The 24,149-nt window shown below is 44.4% G+C and overlaps 1 protein-coding gene across 1 annotated transcript in view; it reads left to right on the top strand.

Annotated features, from left to right (window-relative positions):
* Positions 1-320: 320 nt before the first annotated feature.
* COQ8A (coenzyme Q8A) overlaps positions 321-24,149 on the top strand; it is a 36,542-nt gene continuing 12,713 nt past the window's right edge. The window contains exons 1-5 of the mRNA XM_082756547.1: positions 321-344; positions 10,564-10,758; positions 14,382-14,789; positions 16,040-16,106; positions 20,371-20,445. Coding sequence (XP_082612673.1) covers positions 10,582-10,758; positions 14,382-14,789; positions 16,040-16,106; positions 20,371-20,445 — 727 coding nt within the window. The 5' untranslated portion in view covers positions 321-344; positions 10,564-10,581. The remainder of the gene's footprint in view (positions 345-10,563; positions 10,759-14,381; positions 14,790-16,039; positions 16,107-20,370; positions 20,446-24,149) is intronic.

Below are 24,149 nucleotides of genomic sequence, written 5' to 3'. Positions count from 1 at the left end.
TTTCTTCCCCTCTCTCTGAGGCAGCTCCCGCCCTGCCCCGCCCCGCCCCCTCCCTCCCGCCCGGGCCGTGCCACACGCGCCTCACGCCCGGCGCGGCCCCGCCGCACGGACCTCACGGGCCTCACGTCCCCCTGCAGCCGCCGCGCGCGCCGCCCTCCCCGCCCCTCATTGGCCCGCGCCCCGCCCGGGCCCTGCTGCCATTGGTGGGAGCGCCCGGCGCACGGGCTCGGCACGCTCCTCGCCGGCCGCGCCGTGCCGGGAGGGGCGTGGACAGCGGGGCGGCCAATGGGAGCGCGGCGGGGGCGGGGCTGGCGGCCGGGCCTGGGCAGGGGGCGGCTCGTGAGGTAAACAGGCGGCGCGGGCCCGGCCGGGCGGGCGCAGGGAGGCGAGCGGCGGGCGGCGGCGGCCGCGGCCGGGTGAGCGCTGAGGGGGGCTGGGGGGGGCTGGGGGGCTCTGAGGGGCGCTGAGGGGCTCTGAGGGGGGCTGGGGGGCGCTGAGGGGCTCTGGGGGGGGCTGAGGGGGGCTGAGGGGGGCTGAGGGGCGCTGGGGGGCGCTGGGGGGGGCTGAGGGGGGCTGAGGGGTGCTGAGGGGTGCTGAGGGGTGCTGAGGGGCAGGGACCTGCGTGGTTCGTACCCCTCAGAGCCCGGCTGCCTCCCCCTGGGCAATCTCAGGGGCAAATCGCCCAGCCATCAGCCGTGCCGCACGCGTTTGCTGCCCTCGTCTTTATTTTTCTTCTCCTGCGGGAAGGTTTCTCCCTGGAGGTGGTTGTAAAGGTAAACGTTAGCTTTGCCGCGCTTGCTTGTGGCTGAAATGGAAGAGAAAAAAAAAAAAAAAAAAAAAACATAAAACAAACAAAAAAAGTGAGACCTGAAGGCTCGGTAAGGTATCCAAGGGAATAATCATACTTCTCACAGGCTTGTGGGGCCGCTGTAGCGAAGTCATCGGGGATTAATGGGCCGGTGCATAGCTCTGCACAGGCACTGAGCAAGCAGGCTATAAATATCCGCAGATATAAAAGTTTGGCTGGTGTTCGCGGTTCCCGACTGTCCGAACTTCTGCAGAACTGTTACATAATGGCACGGCTTCTGATATCCCACCCTGGTCGTGTTGCACCCAGCAAGAATGTAGGTGGGGAGCCGCTTTTTACTGCAGCCCTTCTGGGTAATGGAAAACCAAGCTTCTCAGGAAGCTGCGTGGAAAAATAAAGAAGTTAGAAATCCACTTTTTATAAAAATGAAGCGGACTTTCACTTAGCGTTTAAGAAAAAAGGAACGTAAAAGGACACAAAAGATTTTTCTTCTTTTTTTAATAACCTATGGTATACTTCTTCTGTAAAGAATTAAGTTAATAACTTCTGGCCTTTATTTCCTCGGTTGCTCGTCTTTAGATTGCTTTGCTAAGCTGGGCATATTCCTTGAGCACGTGCAAAATGATTCTTAGCACGAGGTGCAGAAAGATGATGGTCAAAATCACTAGCAGATTGATCAGACTGCTGAAAGGGTTCAGAAATTGCTCTGAGCCGAAGGCTAAAAGCAGATAGGTATCCGTCATTTAAAGAGAGCGTGGGAGTCTTGCATTTTTGTGCCATGTCATACATACTTTGTCTTGCACGTTTGTGCCATGTCCTAAGTACTTCATCTCTCATTTTTACCTAGATAGAATAGAGTTGAGCTGTGGCTCACGTGCTTACCCATCTGCTTGCTGTTTGACCTGCAGACTAAAAGCATTCACAAAATGCAGAAATTTCTTTACTGTTAGCGATGACCTTAGTAGCCTTAAATAAGGTATGCTTAAAATAAGCAGTTGTATATTGGACAGTCTTAATCAATGGGGGAGGGGGGAAATAAGTGACCTCCTGAGTGTCTCCTTTTTAAAAATAAAGTGGTGTGATAAGTAGAAGAAAAGGTCAGAAGATTTGGAGAATTCCCTTACGTGTTTACCATCTGAGTGTTGATTGCCTTGTTTCATTGCTGTCAAGGACAATTCAGTGCTGGGCGATGCAGCCCTGGTTGTTTCATTTGTGATATTTAGAGCAGGTTAATAATAGCTCGTATGGAATCTTTGCAGCAGGAACAGAGCTTGTTTTGGCTTCTAGTCCTCCAACAGTCCTTGTACAGGCAAGTGCTGGACTGTTGTTTCACACCTTGTTTGTCAAGTTACATTATTTTTCTAGCAAGTGAAAGGGAAGGGGGGTAGCAGCTCAAGTCTTGGTTTCTGACTTTGCTAATGTTTAACTGCTTGGCTGGTGACTGAACTTATTTGTATGTAACAATTTTAAAACTGTGCTTTTAAAAATGTTTTAATACGGAAACTAGGGGTGGTGTGTTCATCATGTTCTTTTATCTTGTGTATCAAGTTATATTCTTGATTGGTTTCGCAGACTTAGTAAATGCATCTGAGTGTTGTACAGACGGTAGCTTATACTTACAAAGTTCTATTACTGTGTTTGTTTTGCCCTTGCAATTTCTTTTTTTTTGTGTGTGTAGATCTCCATGTAGCCTCTTTATTGCCATTTAGATCTCCTTTTTCACCAATTACACACTGGATTTTTGGGTATGCTGAGCAAATGTACTGTAAAAGCACTCAGTATTCTGAAATGTCACAGTGCTCGGCAAGAGAGTAATCGGGACTGGGAAAGAGGTAATTGGGTAGTAAGTAAAACGAGTGTTTCTTTCACAGAACTCTTCTAAAATTAGGAATCATAAATTTTGTTACATATCAGCGTCGTACATGGTCATTCACGTATCACTATGGGAAGTTTGGGGTCTCCAAAGGCTTTCAGTATAAGTTGTGTAAAGCTTTGGCTTTTCTAGTCAGGACAAATGGTATGTTGATCCCCTATTGTATGGAATGTGATCTCACAAAATCTGTGCAGTGAGACCACAAATAATCCTAGATTGTAGATTGTGTTATCTTTGAGAGCTTGCAGGTTAGGCCTAGTGGTGAGTTACAAGCTGTGTAGAGCTCACTGCTCTGATGTACTGTAGTGTCAGAGGGAACCCTCTGTATGATCACCAGTAGCTTAACTAAACAACTTGTCTGAGGACTCTGGCAGAGCTGTTATGTAGGTGCTGGTAGGCTGTGCTTTGCTCCCTTTCAGCACTGAGGTTGCAGAATGGTTGAGGCTGGAAGGGACTTCTGGAGTTCATCGGGTCCTGCTGCACTGCTCAAGCAGGGGCGCCTCAAGCACAGTACACAGCACATTACACAATGCCACTGAAAAGAGCTTGTCTCTGCCTTCTTTGCACCCATATATCAGGCGTTTATACACGTTGATAAAATCCTTCCTAAGCCTGCTTTTCCCTAGGCTGAACAGGCCCAGCTCTCACAGCCTCTCCCCACAGGACAGGCTGTTGCTCCCCAGGTGCAGGACTTTGTAGTTCTCCTCCTTGAACTTTGTGAGATCCTTGTGAGCTCACCTTTTCAGCCTGTCAGGGTCCCTCTGGATGGCAGCACGGCCTTCTGGTAAGTCAGTCATTCCCCAGAGTTTTGTGTCCTCTGCATACATCAGCGGCTTCTCTGTGTCTGTCCTATGGGAACGGTGTCAAAAGCCTTACAGATGTCTAGGAAGGCATTATCCACCGCTCTCTGGGCGTCCAGCAGGCTGCTCATTTCAGTGCAGAACCTTATCGGGTTGGTCAAGCATAACTTCCCCCTGGTGAATGCATGCTGACTACACATGCTGATTTTCTTCGTTTGTCTGGAAATGGTTTCATCGCCTCTTTGCTTCCCTAAGGAGTTTGAACTCCACCATTTCATGGTCACTGCAGCTGTGGCTGCCTTGGACCTTCACATTCCCAACAAACTCCTCCTCTTTAGTGAGAATTAGATCAGTTCGTGTCTTCTTGCAGCAGTCTCTTTTGCCTCTTCTTGCATTCTATAATTTTCTTCTTCTTACAGAAAAAGGTTCTGACACAGCCAGAACAAGAAACATTACCAGCTCCTTAGCTATGTGAGCTAAGGGGGCTATGAATAGACCTGAATGTGTTGTAAGTTACTAAATTTGAACATAACCCTGGTCTCCTGGGCAACGTTGAAAGGCACGGGGTCTGCACGGACATGTACACCTCCAGGATCAATAGTGGGAGGCCGAGGTGTTTGACCTGCTGTTCACAGCGATAACAGGGGTTATGTGCAGTGTGCAAGTCTGTGCCAGCCATGGAGGAAAACGCATAGTACCTCTTGCTGACTTTTTAAGTAGTGACTTGAGGCATAGCGTGCGTGGTTCTGTCTCCAGCTACAAAAAGGATTATAAGAAAAAGGTCATCTTATACCTGAGGAAGATAGATTTACAGTAAAGTTACAGGGTGTGCCTAGTTTTCCAAGGTTATGATTCTAGTCAGAGTTTTTCTAAACCTTTGCTTGTTCATCATTTAATCCTTCAGATGTGTCTGTTAACAATATGCTGGTAAGATGAATCTTAGTTTCATTTTGCTCTATAGTTCTTTGTCATTTTAAGTACACTTGAATTATAGCCTGTAAGGATCCATTTGCTTAGAGTGCGCCGATTCTGTTCCCAGCTCTGGCACCGACACGTTATGTAACTTTGGGTAAATTATTTGCTACCTTCCCTCTGTAATTGAGAACTTAGAGATCAGTCCAATTTCTGTAGCTCTTTGCTACGTACTAGTGAAGACTTGATACCTCTTTAAATGCAAGAGGAAAAGCTTCTATTTTCTCAAGAATGTGGTCTTAAGTAATGGTGTGTTTTATTCGAAAGGAATCTCATTTGTTTGTGAGACGGAGCTTTTATTACTGTCTGGTTTCCAAATTGGACTCTGAGTGCTTTAAGAAAATAAAACTTGAAATAAAAACAATTACAAAATGATGGTGTATGTAGAAAAACAAAACAAACAAAAAAAAACAACCCACAGCTGCCAGCTGATAGCCTCCCTCCTTCCTACTTGGCATTCAGGTTCAGAGCAGGAGCCCAGCAGGGAGCCCTGTGGGTTGCCTGGAGCTGCGCAGCTCCGTGTGCATCAGGCAGGGCTCCGAATGCAGTGGGCTCTGCATCACTTCACCAGTTAGGAGAGAAGAGAGCGTAAAGCTACTCTGCAAACGTGGACTGAGAGGTTTGTCATGTTTGTTTTCTGTCTGAAGTGCAAACGTTTGGACTTGATCTGCAGAGCTTTGGTGTAATCTTGTAAATGCTCCAGGTCAGAGCTCTTGTGCTGTGGAAAACTTGGGTTTTGAAGGGCTGCTGTACACCAACACTGACAGAGGGACGCCTTGGAACTCATTAACACTGTCAATTGTGGTTTTGTACAAGTTTGCCATAAAAACAAAAGTGTAAATTCAGCTTGTAGTAGTTCAGTGTGTTAAATACATGCTTCAAAGATGACATCTACCCAAAACTAATGTTAACTTGTGTGTTTCAGTCATGCTCCCTTTTTGTTTTAATGAACAGTTGTCTGTGCTGCTGGATAAAGGACCCACATGCATGAAAACCAACTTTATCCACAGTATTTTTGAGAATTATTCATGTGATTAAAGCTATGCTTGTGCTTACAGCTTTTGAGCTATATAGAAGATTATTATAAGTAGTGTCCAGTGCATAAAAACGAGAGAAAAACAACAACAAAACCCAAAAGCTTTGTGTGGCTGGAACTGAGTCAACTGTGGATGAAGATGACAGGCTCACAGTAACCCTCCACTAGGATTAACGGTCAGGATTAATGTGATTATTTGTGAAATTAAATTACTGCTAGGTGGTAGCACAACAGAGCTTTTGATCTGTCCATGAGGAATAGATTGTGCAAGGACTGCTGCTTTTGTTTGTATCGCCTCAGTTGGTGGAGGAAGAGGGGACTGTAAATGCTGCTTTGCACTCAGTGCTGGTTGAAATGGGGATTGGAAGAAACAGCCTCGTAATTCCAGGATCAAAGGCTAGTGGAGTAAAGTGTGTCACTTCTTACATCCAGAAACCTGCCTTTCTGAAAGGAAAAATGGTGAATGAAGGGTAGTGCCCTGATAGCCCCTGCTTTGGACAGTTTATACTCCAGTTAGAAAACCAAACCCGTGTCACCACAGCCTCAATGCAACAGAGCAAGAAAAAGTGCAAAAATGGCACAAATCTTTCCTTGCCTGGTTAGTGAGTTTTAAAGACCTTAGAATGAGGTAAATGAAGCTTTTTTATTCTTTTGGTCCCCCAATTGCAAATACTTATTTTATTGGAGCAGGAGCAGAACCCAGTCTTGGGGGAAAATGAGTGAGTTTTAGCCTTAAAATCAAACCAAATCAGATCTACATCAGTGTGGTGGGAAACGTGTGCCTGGGCCAGAATTTATTAGTGCGTTGTATCGACACTATTATAGAGGAAGCGAACCGTACTGAGGGAATGCACTCTCTTGCTAGGATCTTAATTGTGAATGCATTATTTCTACGTTTCTGTCCCTTGCCAGAAGCGTTTATGAAGCCTTGTGAATTCTGGTGGGAAGATGCATTTGTCTGCCAGGCAGCCCACTTCTCTCAGTGCACGTACTGCTGTTACAGTGATTAGAGAGTAAACAAGTTCTGCCTGCCTTTCAAAGGTGTTTGTCTTGAATTGCATTGGCAAACTTTTTGTGCAAGGGTAGTTTTAAAGTTGCTTTCAGAGACTTGAATTTAGTTTAAGGAGGCTTGAATCAAAGCCACGGGGCAGAAGGCTAATAATTGAGCTCTTAGTCCTGCTGCAGGTCAGATCTTTTAAACAAACTTCCTCTGAAGTGGAAATGTACATGAGATGCAAGGAGAGGGAAGAGCGAGGGGATAAGCAAGGCACATCTTCAGTTTAGCTTAAAGGAAAAAGATAAGTTAGGGAACACCTTAATGAATAACTCTTGTTTTGAAGTTACTGTGGTCTGCTGCTGGGCTTAGGGCCATGGAAAAAATGTGCTGAGTACCTGGTCACTTGTATCTTGTTTGTGGTTGTGGGTTTTTAAAATGTTTCATTACATCTAATTTTTAATTTCATATTGTTGCCACAACTACTTTAGCATTCATGGTGTGGGTGGTTTTAACACTGATTCCAAGATTATAGTCCTTGTTTAGATAGGGTGAAGATAACAGTGATTGTGATGATAGAAAGTAGGAAGGGGGGGAGGCATAGGGATTGAATTACATGCTTATGAAGGAAACGCTGTAAACAATTATCTGCCCTACTATTTGTACTAATGGTTTTCATTTTTAACTCATTTAAAAAAGAAGTTGGAGATGACGTAGGCACTTAAAATTACCTAAAGGGGAATGTGGGCTAGTGCAAAACTGCTCTGTGGTGGTGTGCCTGTATGGGGCTTGTTTGTTTAGTTAAACTGACAGCAGATGAGCGTCTTTCTTGTGGGGATAGTAAACTGTTGGTGATACAGAAGTAATTCCTCTGTGCTGAGAGAGCTGTATTTTTGGAAGAAAGTTTTCAAAAATATTTGTTGTATTTTTGTAGGATTAGAAGTCTCCCTATGCTTAATCTCTGTCCTGTGTATGTGTTTGTGTATACATGCACATGTAATGTGCACGTGTGAATAGGATTTTGGACTGTACAAGCACCTAGAAGAAAAAAACATGGAGTAAGAGAATGGTCTGCATAAGCATATGCTAACATGTGGAAAAGAAGAGGAACAAATGAAGACATGTTTTGAAAACAGTACAAATATAACAATTTATTTGTTGCCTGTTGTGAGGCTTTTTGTTCGTGTGATTGGGTTACTTGTACTTGCTTAATCCTGCAGTCCAGTAGCCTGGTGTGCTGAAGAAGGAAGGCAATGTGGAAATTCACTGCAGGACAGTGGCTTTTTGGCAGGTGGTCATTGCACACAGGAGTCTCCCAGGCAGCTTTCATTATTACCTGATTTGGTTTTGTGGAATTGCAGCAGGGCTCAAAGCTTTGTGCGATGTCAAGAGGCTGTCTACCTACGAGTGTCGCATCCAACCCATATCAGGCCCCCACCTGCCATGTGAATTTTGCCCAGTGTCCAAGGGTGACTTGGTTCTGGCCTCCTCAGTGATGTGCTGCCCTTTTATGTGTAAATTGTGGGTGCTTTCCATAGGTTAATTCAAAGGTGATCACACCTATTCTTGGAAAGTAGCTGGTAATTGACGTTTGTCAGCTTTCTGATCCAGGTTTGCAGGCACCCTGATAGCTTGTGCAGATGTGACCGACTCGTCCCTGTCCGTACAGAAAGGCCTCGTCCTTGCCAGAGCTAGGTAACGAGTCCTCAGGAGACGAGTCAAGTGTAACATAAACTTCCTGTACTAGGACCAATTGTTTGAAACAACCTGATTTAAAATCAGTTTGATAGAGCTTGCTTATGCTTTTTTTTTTTTTTTCTTGATTTAGTAGTAGCATGAATAGAGCTTAGCATAAGAAAAAATACATATATATCTTGCCTCCTGTCTGTACTGGGTATTCATGTGTGTGTATTGCTGGGGTTACATACCAGGCTTCTGCTGCTCTCTTTGTTTTTCAGTTTTCATGTTTCCTGTCCATCCTTGTGCTCACTTTTTCATTGAAGAATTAGTAGAATTATCTTCTTTCTTAGTTGTTTGTTGTGTATAGTGTTTTTCCCTTTGTGATTGTCTAGCAGGTGTTTTCTGTCATGCTCTTCCCGTCTGGCTGCAATAACCTCATTAGTGTCTTCATTCTCTGCCATTTTCAGGATAACTAACCCATGTGTCCTGCGAAGTGTAGGATCTACAAAACTAGATTTTTTTCCAGTTGAGGAAAATGCCTCCAGTATCAATCAGTTCAGTTCTTGTTGCACTTAGCTCCCACCCTCATAGCTCTTGATAAGGGATGTAGACATTACCTGAATGTTCTTCTTTCTTGATGTCTGTTGCCAAAGGAGTAATAATTTCAGTGTGTCTGTGTGTATTTTCCTGTCCTTGCTTTGTCAGGTAAAGGTGAGGATTCGGTGTACAAAAGATGAGGAACTGGAAGTAGATGGCTTACAGACAAAATTCTGTTTAAAAAGCAGGAATGGCCTTGCTTTTCCATGTATGCTTCTCAGCTTTCTGTGTTAGTAACTCTCCTTGGGGTATTCTAAATTCTTTACTGAGCCATGCCTTGTCTTTGTGGTTTCCATTCGCAGTTTGTTAGCTACCTGCAGGGAATCTGTGAAAGGTGGTTGAAGACAGAAAGTCAGTTGCCTGCAGGCTTCTGTTTGCTACACAGAAGCTGCTGTTTCAGCAAGCAAAGAGGCGTGGGGCTGAATGGTGCATTGTAGTAGCCCAACCTTTCCTGTGCAGCATAGGAACCTGTTGCTGATGCTTCTGGGCTAAGAAACCACTTGCATGATACCTAGATGGCTCTAACCACTGTGTGCAGGAAAGTGAGGATGGTAGCGTGGATGTCAGAAGATCATCAGGAGCAGTGATCTAAGTGCCATCTCTTATAGCCAAAGACTATAAAGGAGGATTGTTTGTCTCTTGCTTCATAATGTATTTCACAATGGGGATTGCACACAGTATGATATAAAAGTGCATTTTGTAGCATTAAACTAGTGATTAAATGCTACAGAGATTCAGAAATAACAGTTGTTACAAAACCTGTCCCTAAACTCCAGATCTGTAAGGTTAAGCACAGAATAATGACTGGGGTCAACTTAATTTTTATTTTACAGATAACACACTAAACCTAGATGTGCTGCTAACACTTGACCATCCTTCTAACAATCATGCTTTAAAGTGTGTAATATGTAATACTCACTTCATGGCTACAACAATTATTCCTGATCTTGATCACTGTTTAAACATTTGTCAGTATACCTACCTAGGACATAACTTAAATCTGTGGTCTTGGTAGTGCTTGGTACCTGTTGAAGCCAGATTTTTACAAAACCCATCAGAGAGAATATTCTACAGATAAGGATGAAGCTTAGACAGCATCTTGTCCTGATAGCGTGCCTCCATATTCTTTGTTAGAAACCATGGATGTAGATGCAAGTCTTGGACTCTCCAAGCTGCTTAAAGCCCTACAGTCAATAATCCTTGCTGTGCTTGAAAGATGTGGGAGATAAATGAAATAATAATAATAATCAGGTGTAACTCTTCCTTGCAAAATGGTTTTGGGATCCCAGCCAGCCCTGATTTTCTTTTACATGAATGACAGTGGCGCCAGGGCAGTAATGGGATGTGGCAGCTGTCAGTATGCTTCATCTGTGTTATCAGGCACTGAGAATATGTTCCCTGATAATCAGGAGTTGATTCTAATGCTTTAATCCTTTTTAAACATTTGTGAAGAATTAAGGCAGTCTTTGCAGTGTTGCTGAAATGTATCTGTCTGTGATTCCTCCAGTCAAAGATAATTTGAATATTTGTGTGAAGTCCTGGAACGCTGTCCTAGCTCATGAGCAGTCACAGTCAGAGGAGTGACACCTTGCCTTTGCCTGGCAAGGTGACAGCTGACTGTCGTTCCAGCTGGCTGAAGTGTTACCTGAGCTGCAAACAAATTCCTATGGTGGCTGGTTGTCAAAGTGAAACAAAATTGTCTGGTACATACCGCTCTGGCTCTTCAGTGACTTGAACCTAGTTGCAAACTTGTTCCTTGACCTCTTGCCTTTTTTTTTTTTTTTTTTCTTTTTCATCTTTCAGCACAGAAAGAAATAAGCCATGGCGGGGGATGCCATCATGGTCATGAGAGGTTTGACAAAGCTCAGTAAGGCTGTCCTGGAAACCCAAGCAGGACAGCTACGGCAGGTGATCCTCGGTGGTGATGCGGTTACTGTTGCAAGGAGTCTGCAGGTGGCTGCTGAACAGCAGTTTAGTTCTGCCTGGGGGAAAGTGCAGGTAAGAAAAGCTCTTGTGTGCATAGACTAGCGTGATGTTCTGGCTTCTCCTCCAGGTACTCTGCGTTGTGAGAGGGCCTAGGAAATCCTGTCGCGAAGCAGAACCTAGCTCTGTGAAGCACTAGGTAACTAAAGCAGATGTCAGAACATGCTGGGAATTCTCCAAGACTTGTGTAGAGTGTTGTAGGTGCTTGGGCAGGAATGCAAGGGGATGGTTACTGTTATGGTGGAGTGTGCTGGTTTCCATTACTCGTTGTTTAAGGCATGCTTCGCTCACTTCATCTTGCCAAAGATTAAGTACTTGGAAAGACTGGTCAGCAGTCTCCTTGAGATGTCATTCATCGATTACCTTGAGTTTGAATAAGTGAATGAGCTCTCTTAGAGTGAATTGCAATTATTTCAGTGTTGCTCCCCCCCCCCCTTTTTTTTTTTTTTTTAACAGAACTGGTACATGTGATATATTTCAGAATGGCTCAGGGTCAGGTGTTTGTCCCTTGCAGCTGAGGCTGGATTTTCAGGAAAAAAAAGGCTTTCCAATAAGGAACATAAGGAAAGCCAGACTTTTTTTTTTTTTTTTTTTTTAAAGCAGTGGCTTCTCTTACCAGACATGAAGATGGATATATAAGAGCTTCACATTTGCTGTGTTGCCATCTCTTGGAAAACGTGGGACTTGTCTGTGGAAAAGAACTTCTCTAAATCAAGAGCAATCATCATTTAGAATGACATTGTAGCTCAGATCATGATTTTGAAGCAAAAACTAATGGGTGAAGTTTTGATGATATTTTGTGCAATGTTTGGACTGTCATGACAGTTGCCTATAGCTTCAATCCTAGAATCTGTGCATGTGTTACCTTTGTCATATTTAAGTCTGCAATAGCTTTCTCTTGAGAAATACCCCAAGTTTATTTGTTTATGGGGATAGAGCTCTGTTTTGCCTCTGTCTTCCTTTTGCGTTAAAGAAAAGAGAATGTTCTCTTGTTTCCGTGTCTGTTTCTCTGCACAATGTTCTGTGCATGAGTTGCTTGAGAAGCTGCTGCTAAAACAGCTTTTTTTAAAGAAATTGCAATTGTTCAAATATTGCAAATGTTCAAGCTATAACTTCTTTCAGTTTTGAAGAGTAAAGCTTTTATATTAAGTGAATATATTTCATTTGTCTCGATCTGTGGCAAGGTTTTGGCTGTCTGATATTCTTTTAACATTTCTGTATGGAAGTAGAGAGACCTTCGTGCATGAAGTCATCAGTCAGTGCTTGGCCACAGTCCCCATTTTAAACAGATTTCTCCTCTGCCCTCACTGATGTTGAGGCTCAAAATACCATGAGACCTCCTGAATAACAGGAAAGACTATGTTCTGTTTTTTTTCTGTAAAGAGGGGAAGTGTATTTTAGACCCTTTCCTAAACACTAATTACACTGCCTGTTTACCTGACCACACCAGAATTTTAAATCCTGTTGATTTGCTGTAATCATCCACAATTTTTCCTTGGCATTGCTGCTGCTTAGGTAGAATGGACATTTTCCACTAGAGTATGTGGAGTAACGAGTAGGAGTTAAAACTCCTGCTGCTGACTGATATTTTATTTATTTTTAACTTTTTTCTCCTGCATTCAAAATTCATAGAATCGTCTAGGTTGCAAAAGACCTTCAAGATCAAGTCCAGCCGTCACCCTGACCTGCTGAGTCCCCTCCTTCCCTGACAACTGGATTTTGTTTACAATTTTTTTTTTGCATACATTCTGCTTCACTGGAATATCCCATCAATTTTGCAGAGTGGACATGTGCTCAATTGTGTGACACAAAAGAAAGCACCAAGTACTTGCAACCCATTTGCTTAATGCCATCCTTGATGAGTAGCTTTTCTGAACTCATCGGGGCGATTTGTTTAGCACTTCCCACAGAACTGCAGTGAGATCTTGCTGGCCAAACATAGTTACTTGAGAAACGTGTAGACAAGGGTGGCATTCTGGGGACTTCTTCATCCACTAATGGAACTACAGACGGTTTCAGAAAGCTTGAAGCAGGTCAGAATTACAAGATGTTTATACATACATTGTCTTGGTTTAACAAGAGCCAGGACAGTGTATCCAGTGGACTCTTCCAACAAGTGTAAACAAACTCAGAAGCACTGAGTTTGTATCTGCACATCTGCTCTCGAGTATACAGCCATACACCCATGGTAATGTTCACAAAACCTCCTTCACGTAGTTCTTGTATAAACTTGCCCTCCCAAAATATTGTTTTGCCAAGATTAATATAGGGCCAAGTAGTGAGTTCCCACGCATAGATAAATGCTCACTGTACAAAATTCAAACACATCTACGCAGAGGGACCCTTTCCTACTAGGACAGGATGTAATACTTCCATTTGTCTGATACTTCAGGCATGTCTTCTCCAGTCGTTTTACATTGGCTTAATGAAGGTGCCAGAGCGGGAGATCTTTACCTCTGAGCAGACAAGGTGGTTACCAAGTACCAGATGACAAAGGACACCATGTCCGTCTCTGAAGTAAAACAACAACAAAAAAAGCCACCCAACCAACCAAATAAAAAACCCACGATGAGTTCACTATGAGTTTGTTTCCCTACTTACCCTCCCCAATTCTGAGCATTTATGAAGCATTAATTTCACAGTTGTACAAACTGCATGAGCAGATACACTGTAATGGAGCCCTTGATAAAACACAGACAAAAATTGGATTATATATTTGTAGTCAAATTTACATAGGTTTACACATCACTATTATCTCTGTTTGGTCTTCAACTTTGACTTTTCAAATGCTGCAGTTAGCAGTAATTGTGATTTCTGTCTCATAAAGCCGCTACGTTCATTTCAGCAGAATCTTGACAGCCCTAGCATGAAAGCTGTGTGTGGAGATTTCAAACCTTCATTTGCCTAAAAGCAAAAGCACTCTCAGATAGTTTTCTCCCATATACCTTTGTAGACTGTGTATCACCCATTTTCTTTCTTACAGTGAAGTTTTAAAAGAATGAATACAATAAATTGAAATCCTTTGTTCTCCAAACCACAGTCCCATACAGGGGGCGCAACTCTTGCGGGTCAGGACAGAACAAAATGGAAGACTATTGGGAGAAGCTTGCCTTGAGTGTTGAGCAAGTGTGGTTATCCTTGCTCCAAGCACAGAATTTTGTTTGTTTGTTTGTTTGATGATTACAGTCCATTGGCCGTGGAAGGCTTATCTTAATTGGCCTACAAATAAGTACCTGGTATTGCTTCAAGTAGCCTTGAGGCTCCGTGCTATACATAGTATTCTTTATCTTCTATCGCCTGTTGTTCCTGAGCAATGCGCTGCTTCTAGAAATCTCTACAATTAGTGACCCTTCCTGGCAGCGTGTGTGGAACAAGACATTTCCAGTTACTGGTATTTGAGGAACTGTCAATTAATTAGTGCCATCAGTGTGGCTGAGAGACTGCCGGTGGGTCCAGGTGTCCTCCGTATCTCTTCATTTTTCCTGGCTTTCATTGTGAACATCTCTGGTGCCAGATTCTCTACAAATTACTTGAATTGAGACAGGACAGCCGAGCTGCATGCCCTTCTCTGAGGACTGTGGATGAGTCGTGAGCAAGTTTAAGTTCTTTTCTTAAAGTATTTCTATTACTGTTTTCAGGAACTGGGCAAACAGCAGGAGAACTTAAGTGATCTGTCTGAGGATTTTGGGAAAGACTATGACTTCTCAGACCGAGAGGCATCAGATGCTTCAAGGGACTTCTCTACTGCCTCTGCCAAGCCTCACCAACAAAGCAGTGAAGGCCCTGCTCACTCTTACACTACAAATGGACCTTTTAGAAATGTTGAGACTGGAGATTCTGGCCTCGGTCAGAAGCCGTTCCCTCCCAGAATGGATGCAAGGTTATTTGGAGGCTTTAGGGACCCTGGAAACCCTTTCGCTGCTGCCTTTGGACAAAATAGGGCTTTTCACCAAGATCATTCCTCTGTTGGTGGATTAACAGCTGAAGATATTGATAAAGCCAGACAGGCCAAAACAGGTTCAGAGCAGAAACCCTACAAACAGATGGTATGTGTTTTTTTTTGTTGTTTTTTTTTTTTTTTTTGGGGGGGGGGCTTGTTTTTAATTAAGGGTTCTTAGTGCTAATGCTTCTGTACTGGATTATCCTTTACTCACCTTCTCCTGTGTTTCTTATTTTTTCCTCTTCCCCTGTTCCCTTTTGTAGAGGCAAAAGAAGGAAGTGTCAGTGCTCCTTCACTCTGATCTCTGATATTTGTTCTGGCAGTAGGTTTTCAGGCTGCTTTCATATCTACCTCCTCTACATCTGATATTTGACTGTGAGAGGATGTTTAAAATGCATACATAGGGTTAGACTTAAAGTTTATGTTAACAAGAGCTCTCCATCCACTGGACTGTGAGGACTCAATATGTTAATTACTGTAATGAAGAGTCTGTAATTGACCCCAGTTCTCGGGCTGGACTGTTCAGAAGGTATGGACAGCTATGGGCTGCAGAGGGCTGGAGACTGACTCTCTTAAAGGGCCTGTCTTCCCTTTGAAGGACCCTGTCCCCTGCAGCTAGCAGTGTTGCTATGGCTGTGCAGAATGGATTGGACCTAAACCTCTCTCAGCAGAGGCCATGGCTTCCTGTATGATGTCTTGCAGCCCTGCAGGTGGAGAGATTGTTGTCTTTAGCATTAGTAGACTGGAGAGTAGCACAGATAGCAATTGTTGCTGTAGGACTTCACGCCCTTGTGCGAGACAGTGCAGAAAGCCTACAGCAGGATTCACAGTGGAGATGCTTGTCATCTGCTCTGACCTTTTTCCTCCTTCCCTCAACCCACTATTGGATGCTGCTGTGGGTTTACACACCCAGGATATTGCTTCAGTGAAACTGTATGCTTCTGCTCTGCTGTGTTTTGTGAGGAAGTTACCTGTGGTCCTGCCAACCTGATGATTTTGCAGGAGTTTTAATTGCATGTGTGGAAGAGAGTTTGGGTTGGCATCGCACTGCTTCTCCAAGTTGACAAGTATGACAAGTAAAGGGCTGCTGAGGTAAAAGTGGAAATAGGCTTTCTAAACATGGTTATTGGCTCCTCTGTCTTTCACGTCCTGTTGTACGTTTCTCAGTTTAGTGCATGTTTCAGTTTAAGGCATTATGAGTATGAGGCTTGGTGTTCAAGAAGAGCTTTCTGTAGCACAGAGATCTTCAAGTGTTTTTCAAGTTGCTGTCTGAATTTGCAGTATCTGACTGTATGCCCAGTTCATTTGTGGATTTCTTTTCTGTTTTGTTTTCCCTGCCCTGTCTTGCTGTGGCAGCTCAGTGAGCGGGCCCGGGAGCGAAAGGTTCCTGTTACGAGGATTGGACGGCTCGCCAACTTCGGAGGTGAGTTTGCACACCCGTGTCTACAAAGTGACCACACCTGCACATGCTGACTGATAGCTGGCTGTGACAGTGCTCCTGCTAACATAGGCGTTGGTTCCATTTTCTAATTAAGCTTGCTAATAGGAATGTGCTTTCCCACAAACACCTGATTTGGCTTAGAGCTTGATCTGGGTTTTTTCATTGCGATTATGGAACTTGGTGTTTAGTCAGAATTAAGTTACTCTTTGCATCCTGTCCTTTGTCGCTCTTATATCTAATTGCTGCTGTGATAATATGGCAAAGAAAAAAGCTGCCCACCTAAACAGTTATTTCAGATGCGTTCAGCAAGCTAGCTGTTAACGAGCTGTAGAATTGGTATGGGTTTTCTTTTTGTCTTTCTCTTAGGACCACAGGCTGATCTGATTCCTGGACCTTGGTTTTCATATACCTGCTGTGAAATGAAACAAGTCACTCTCAGTAGTGTAGGGTAGATGATTTGTTCAACAGCAGCTGAAATAGTGGCGTGTTACCACCACCTTTAGTGTGCCTCCTGCTGCACCCTGTGATTATATTGTGAAGATGCTGGAAGCCTTTGTTTAAACTTCAGATCTTTAAACCATAGCAGCCGATTAACAGTAAACTTGTTTATGCCTGGCTTTCGTTTGAAACAGTTGTTGGCTGATGATTGGAATTTATTTTTTAGCAAATTAGAACGGAGCAGTAGGCAAATCCCAAGAAGACCTATTGTAACAAGCTCTTTTTCTAGCACTGTGCCCAATATGGTTAGAATAGAATGGGTCAGGTGTAAGGGGTCCTCAAAGATCATGGAGTCCAACTGCCTGACCTCTTCAGGGCTAACCAAAAGCTAAAGCATGTTACAGGGGGCATTGTCCAAATGTCTCTTGAACATGCACTAGGCATCACCTCGCTAAGAAGCCTGTTCCACTGTGTAACCACTGTCACAGTAAAGGAACTCACGTCCAGTCTGAACCTCCTCTGGTTCCACAACCCAAGTATCCTCAGCCTCTCCTCACAGGACATGCCTTCCAGCTCTGTTACCAGCTTTGTTGCCCTCCTCTGGACCCTCTTGAGGACCTTAACTTTCTTTTTATATTGCGGAGCCCAGAACTGCGTGCAGTATGCACAGTGAGACAGCACCAATGCTAAACACAAAGGGAGGACCACCTCTTTTGACTGGCTAGCTATGGTGTGTTTAATGGATCCCAAAACGTGGTTGGGTTTTGCCCTCTTGGCACACTGCTGGCTCCACGTTAAGCCTGCTGCCAGCCAGCTCTCCCAGATCCCTCTGCAGGATTGCTGTCTAGCTGCTCATCGCCCAGTCTGTACCTGTGTCCGGCACTACTCCATCCCAGGTGCAGCACCCGGCATTTACCTTTAGTGAATTTCATGCCATTGCTGATCACCTGGTTTTCCAGTGTATCTAGATCCCTCTACGAAGCCTTTTGTCCCCCCAGGGAGTCAGCAGCACCTCCCAGGGTAGTGTCCTCAACAAACTTGCTGAGGATGCACTCCACTCCTACATCCAGATCATTGATAAAAATGTTGGACAGGAATGACCCTAGAATTGAGCCCTGGGGACCGTTACTGGTGCCAGCCCAGCACAGCCCTGTTCGCTGCAACCCTTTGGGCCTTGCCATTTAGCCAGTTGATCAGCCAGTGCATTGTGAACCTGTTTATCTCATCGTTGGACAGTTTGTCCACAAGGATGCCACGAGGGACGGCATTAAAGGCCTTAACTGAAATCCAGAAAGATGACGTCTGCCACCTTCCTTTCATCCTCCAAGCAGGTGGCCTTGTCACAGCATGAGATCAACTTACTGAGGCAGGACTTTCCCTTGATGAGCCCATGTTGACTCTGCCTGAAAATAGCTTTGTTCTTTACATGCCTTTCAATGTTCCCCTGGGACAATCTTCACCATAACTTTTCCAGGCACTGAGGTTACACTTACAGCTCTGTAGCTCCCTGGGCCTTCTCTCGTGCCCTTTTTGTAGACGGGTATAATCCTGGCTGGCTTCCAGTTAGCAGGGACCTCCCCGTCCTCCCACGACCTTTGGTAAGTTGTTGAGAGGGGTACTGCTGACTCCCTTGGTCCTCTGGGGTGCATCCTGTCAGGCCCCATGGACTTGTGAACGTTGAACTGTTCCCTGACAGTCCTGGTGGCCACACATGAAAGCCACTGCTCCTCCACTTGTGGTCTTCCGACTTCAAGGTCTGGGCAGCCCAAGGTCTGTCACTATCATCAAAAACTGAGGTAAAAAAGGCATTATACACCTCTGCCTTTTTCTCCTCCTCACTTTTTAGGTGACCATCCACTCCCTGTATTGGTCCAATGTTTTCCTTTGACCTCCTCTTGCTGTTGACATACTTGAAAAAGCCTTTTTTGTTGTCCGACACCACACTTGCCGTTGTCAATTCAAGTCGAGCTTTGCTTGTTTCCTTCCTGCAGGTGCAAAGTGCAGCTTTGTGCTATCCCTGTGAAGCCTGACCTTGCTTCCAGAGATGGCATACTTTCTTTTTCTGCCCTAGTTCCAGGAGGAGCTCCCTGTTCAGGCAGGCTGGTTTTCTGCCCTGCTCTATTGACTTGCAGCACAATGGGTTTGTCAGCTCCTAGGCTTTTAAAAGGTGGTTCTTGAAAAGTGACCAGCTTTCATGGATCCCTAAACCCTCTAGAGCAGATTCCCAGGGGACGCTGCTAATCAGCTCCCTGAGAATCTTGCAGTTTGCTTTTTCAGAGTTCTTTTGAAGTCCAAAACATTTCTTTGGAAATGGGATAGAAGCCAGCAGGAAAAGTACTGCATGAGTGGTATCTTGGACTTGTTCTCAGTCTAGAAAATCACTTTGAGATACTTATCTTCATTGTTTTTCTGTCTGACTTGATACTTTTTTTTTGCTCCAAGTAACTGTCTTGCATGTGGGATCTGACTGGAGATGACTGTGTCAGCATTTTAATAGATACTGTTTATGCTGTGATTGAGAAGTCTTTTTTTTTTTTTTTTTTTTTTTTCTCGTTCTCGACCTGAAATCTTTGGATTTCAGGTTCGAAAGACAGTTGCTTAGTGGTCTTGCATGGCTTGCTTCTATTGAAGGGCCTGCAGAAGTTCGTTTCATAGCATACCTTCATAGAAGAATGTACAGGAATTATGAAATGCATGGATGCAGTCCATGCAGAGGCCTTGTAACATCACTGATGGCCTTCCATGGTCTGTGCTTCACCTTATGCTGGGTTCTTTGGCTCAGTGCATGTAGATGGAGTTGTTCCAGAAGCAATGGGAAGGAAGAAAAACTCAAAGTGCTCAAACGATGTTCAGCCTGTTTGTGCCCAGACTTCCTTGGTTGAGACTACACAATGTGTGCATGCTTACATACTGCATTTCTTCCCACATACATGCACAAAATAATATATGCTGCTCAGCTGTGCTTCCTTCACTGTACTTACTATGTAATCCAGTTGTTTTATTTGGGAGGCTGTCTTATAGTACCTGAGGGAGGACGTGGGATGTTTGGAAAACATGCATCAAGTACTGCTAGCAGTGCTCGAGTAAGGCGTGATGGGAAGCGGTATTGCTGAAGAGTTGTGAGGGAGCACCAGCCATTCTTGTTACTTACGTCACTTATCCAGAGAAGATATTTTAAAATTAGGAAGATAATTGGGTAGGCAGTGAGACCTTTGGTAGTATGCATTTTACTGCAGGGTTAGATCTGTGTGTCACTTAATCGTTGGTGGTTTTGGTCAGTTGTGGAGGCAGAGAATGCTACTTGTAGTTGTAGCTTAATCTGTGGCCACTGTACAGTGTCATGCAACTTGCCACTTGTAAGGGCGGTGGTATATGGATTGCTGATGTTCAGTCTCATGGACCTGTGGCTGCTGCTCAGGGTTACTCCACAGCACAGCTGCTTGGGATTAGAGCTTACAATGCTGCTTGGGTGAGGTGGGCCTCGGGAAGAATGAACCCCACAATTGGATTCTACAGCAGGAGCACACAGCTCTCAGTAGCGCTTGCTGATGCACTTCACAAGAACTGGGTGTCTCAGGCAGGTCTAGCCTATGATACCTGGCTGGCATGCTGGACTGAAGAAAGAAACACAGGAGAAAAGACTTCAGTGTAAAACTTAAAGATAACTCCATTGCAAAAGCCAGGATGCTCTAGTCAAGCTGTTTTGTAGCTGTGCTTGTGATCTTGTGGCTTGAGGTTAATTATAAAAAATGCTTCTATATGTAACGAAGATAAGTATTTTTACTGTGACCTGTTTCTTATTTTAAAGGATTGGCTGTTGGTCTTGGCATTGGAGCATTGGCAGAAGTTGCAAAGAAGAGCCTTCGACCTGAAGAACGCAATGGTAAGCCCTTTCTGCATCCTCATATTTGGTCCTTTTTTCCTTTTTCCTCTCCAGTCACAGTTTACCTGCATACTCATTTGCGAGATTTTAGTCTTTTAAAAGCTGGGACGTTGACACAGTTGGGACAACAAGGGGAATTTTGTGGTTCTTTTGTTTTTAATGTGATACTTCCAGACTCTTTTTTTCCCATCAACGTAAGCCACAACCTCACCATGTAGGTGGAGGTCAGGCATGTGTATGTGTGAGAATAAGTTCATGCCAGTGCAATTCATACAGCCTACTTGCCCACAGCCACACCTGAGCACGAATACCATACCTGTGTCCATTCTTGGATTATGTTGGTGCAACAATATTTTTAAACTGTTCAATGTAACTGCATAATTCAATCACTTCAGAAACTGTAGATGAGCACTCATGTCTGAAAACTTCATGCTATTGTTGTTTGCAGTCTGTTTGAAGTTTAGGGATGTTCTGCCTAATAGGACTTTAGAGGATGGCTGCTCTCCTCTATTTCTCTGTCTTTCAGAATGACAAAACAATTTATGTATGTGCTAAACAGTGATTTGCTACTTCCATTTTTCTTTCGCCTTCCTCTGAAGGATTCTCATAACCATGCAAATTCACCCGACCTTGTTTTTTTTCCCAGCTTGCTTGAAGTTGGAGGTAAAATGTTCCCGAGTTACACCTGGCCGTGTCATGGTGGCTTCCTTCTAAGCTTTTGCAGTGGTTAAATGTGGCGGTGTAGCATGCTCTGCAGGCTGAGCTGTGCTCTGGGAAAAGTCATGTTTTTGCCCAAACCTTGATTAGTTTATATGGCAATGAGGGCTGATGATTTAGATGGTAGGCAAAGGATTTGGAAAATAATCTGGGTTTTATTTTTAGCTGTCTTGCTTGATGTCGTTTTTGCTTCTCTTCTTGCTGTTGTCTACTTACATAAGAGCTTGGAGCAGTGGTTACACTGCGTAAAGGAGAATGGGCCAGGAGTGGTAAGCTTTGAGGTGAGGCAGAAGTAGAAGATGATTTCAGCCTTTGTGCTGTTTTGGAACTTCTTAAGCCAAGATCGTGAGGAGAGTGCTGCATGATCGAGGCTCTCATTCCTGCTGCTCTTCTACAGCTTCTAGCTAGTGTCCTTGGTCACACTTTCCACAGGACGTTACAGTGGGTGTGACGCACTGGATGGGACCTGTCTCCAAGGGCTCTGCTCCTGCAGAAAGGCATGGCAGAGGATATACACACGGCTTGAGTCCAAGATCCCATTTTCTTACTGCTCTCTGTCAGTACCAGCCTTTGCTGTTCTTGGGGGAAATGTCTTGCCTAGGTACCTCTATTTAAATCTATTTAATCTAACAGGTTTGTACTTCTGTCATCTTGCCATTGCTGCTACCAAATAGAGGGGCCTTGGATGCCTCCTCTCCTGTATGTTCTCTAGTAACCATGTTTGCATTGATTTGTTTCCCACCCCGCTTAAATTCCCATCCTTGTTTAGTAACTGTAGGGCCCTTCTCCATTCTCTCCTCTCTGCCTCATCTTGTCTGTTTCCAGAAACAGTTTATTTTTTATGATACCAAGGGATTTATCCCTGAACAAAAATTTTGGTGCAAGAGTTTGTGAGTTTCTCCCTTCCTTGTCAAAGCCTGATGTCCTAGACACAGAAATTTGGTGGCGGAAATGATTTCTGTGGAGTTGCAGGGGTGTTTTTAAGGTCTTAAGGCTGCCTTCTTCAAGCGCTTTAATAAGTGGTTTGGTTCATCTTTTAAAAAAAGGATGATTGTACTTCATTTCCAGTGGGATTTTTCTTGTCATGTTGATGTAGCTAACTTAAAAATAACCTCCTAGGTCACTGGTGACCTTGCTGGTAGTCTCAGCATTTGGTGTGTATCTAAAGTGCAAGGTTTACATGTGGTGGGATGGGAGAGTAGAACAGAATTCCAGGAATAAGAATGAAACACTGCCCAGACAAATAGTTGCCATTACTAGCAGGAAGACTTTGGATTCAAGGTCAATTTTGTAACTTATTAATGACCTATAACAGGTTGTCCTGATAGGCGCAGTGCAAATGCCAGGCTGGGCAGAGCCCTGCAGGGCTGGCAGCTAGCCTAGATTTGAACAAATGCTTGTTTCCCTATGGAAAGAAGAAGTGCAATCTCCTTGAGTGGTCAGTCTGAAGTGCTTAGGTTACGTTCTTTGACTGTTTACTTGCTCCAAAGTTTGTGTGGCAGATGATCATAAAAGTAAATGCGTGCAAAGTCCAGCAGGTAGTTCTACTTCTAACGGTAGCAAAGGAGGTGGAAGAGCAGTGATGCAGCAGTGAGAAGCACACACACTTGGAAGGCTTTGTGCTGTTTTGATGAACTGTGCTGGGTTTTATACCTGTTTTCTTCCACCTACCCGTGGAAGCCTATGTCTGTTTTCCATGATGTTTCTTGACTTGATGTTTACATAAGTCCGGTTTTGACTCTTGCTTTCAGGTCACCTTCTTGTTTGGGCTCACTTTTAGCAAGGTACATAAACAAGCAACGAGTGATCACGGGCTGTTGGGTGGCGTGGTAGTCAGGCAACACCCCTGTGGGCTCAGCTTCAGTGAGAAGCGTGCCAGGAGAACAAGGTGGGGGAGTGCCTACGCTGGCTCTTTCTCTGACAAGACTTTTTGAAAAATTGTCATGGCTCACTGGCTTCTGGAGGTGACTTTAATCATTAACCAACTCTTTCATCCTTATCTGTGCAGGTGTTACAAAGGAAGATAGAGAACTCGGTAGTTTCCCTAGCTCCTCTGTGTCTGGAGCTTGTGGGAGGGACTGTTTGTTTTGTCATTGCTGAGGATCCAGAATTTTCCTTGTGGGACAGTTGAGAGCCAGAGTTCATGGCTTCAGGCCTTCAGTGCTCTGTTCTCCCTGTACCCTGCACAGTGTGAGCTCCCTCTGTACACATTCCTGACACCTAGCTGCAGAGGGAGAGGATTTCTTGCTGCTGCAGTCACTACGAGACACACTAGGAACTTCCATCTGTTGGAGATCTTCAGATCTTGCAGCTGCTGTGCCTTTTGGGCCCTTCTTGCTGTATGTGCTGGCTTCAGCTCTTCCATCCTTTGTACCCTTTTCTCTGAAGTGTTGCTACAAGCTGTAGCCCCACGGTTGACATACCAGCTCTGGGCTCTGCAGCCTACCTGTAAGACCTCACCACCTTCCTGTTCTGTTCTCCATGAGAGCTGAGCTGCAGTCCCAAGAGCAGTGGTCGGCAGGTGCCTGCCTGCCCGTTCTGTCTGTGCTCTGTAAGCCAGAGAAGCTGTCCTCCTGAAGGGCTTGTTGCTTCCAAAGGGATCACAAAATTGAGTTAGTCTCCCTCTATCTTTGTTCCATCCTTAAAAATAAATAAAAATACATCAGTCTTTGCCCTTTGTTGGGGACAGGACAGTGCTTGTTTGAGTTGGTAATTCTGGGCCTTGTTCTGCACGAGCTGGTGTATGTATGACCACTGGTGAGAGTAAGGGTTTGGCCTCCTGGCATGGTCTCCAAGTGCAGTTGGAACTAGTAACTAGTGGAACTCTCCCTGGGCTTGACTGGCCTCATAACCTCATCACAGATTTGCAATCTGCTGCTTTTTCAAGGTGCTATATGCAACCGTGGTATTTTGGGGTTATGGTGTTGGGACAATGTACTTTGCCTGTGCATTGAGAGAGATTTCAGTTTCATTAAGAAGAATGCTTT

Source organism: Aythya marila, assembly GCF_965140915.1.
Source record: "Aythya marila genome assembly, chromosome: 3".
In the NCBI taxonomy this organism is placed as follows: Eukaryota; Metazoa; Chordata; class Aves; order Anseriformes; family Anatidae; genus Aythya; species Aythya marila.
Note: the sequence above shows the minus strand (reverse complement) of the source record. Positions and strands in the feature narration are given on the sequence as shown.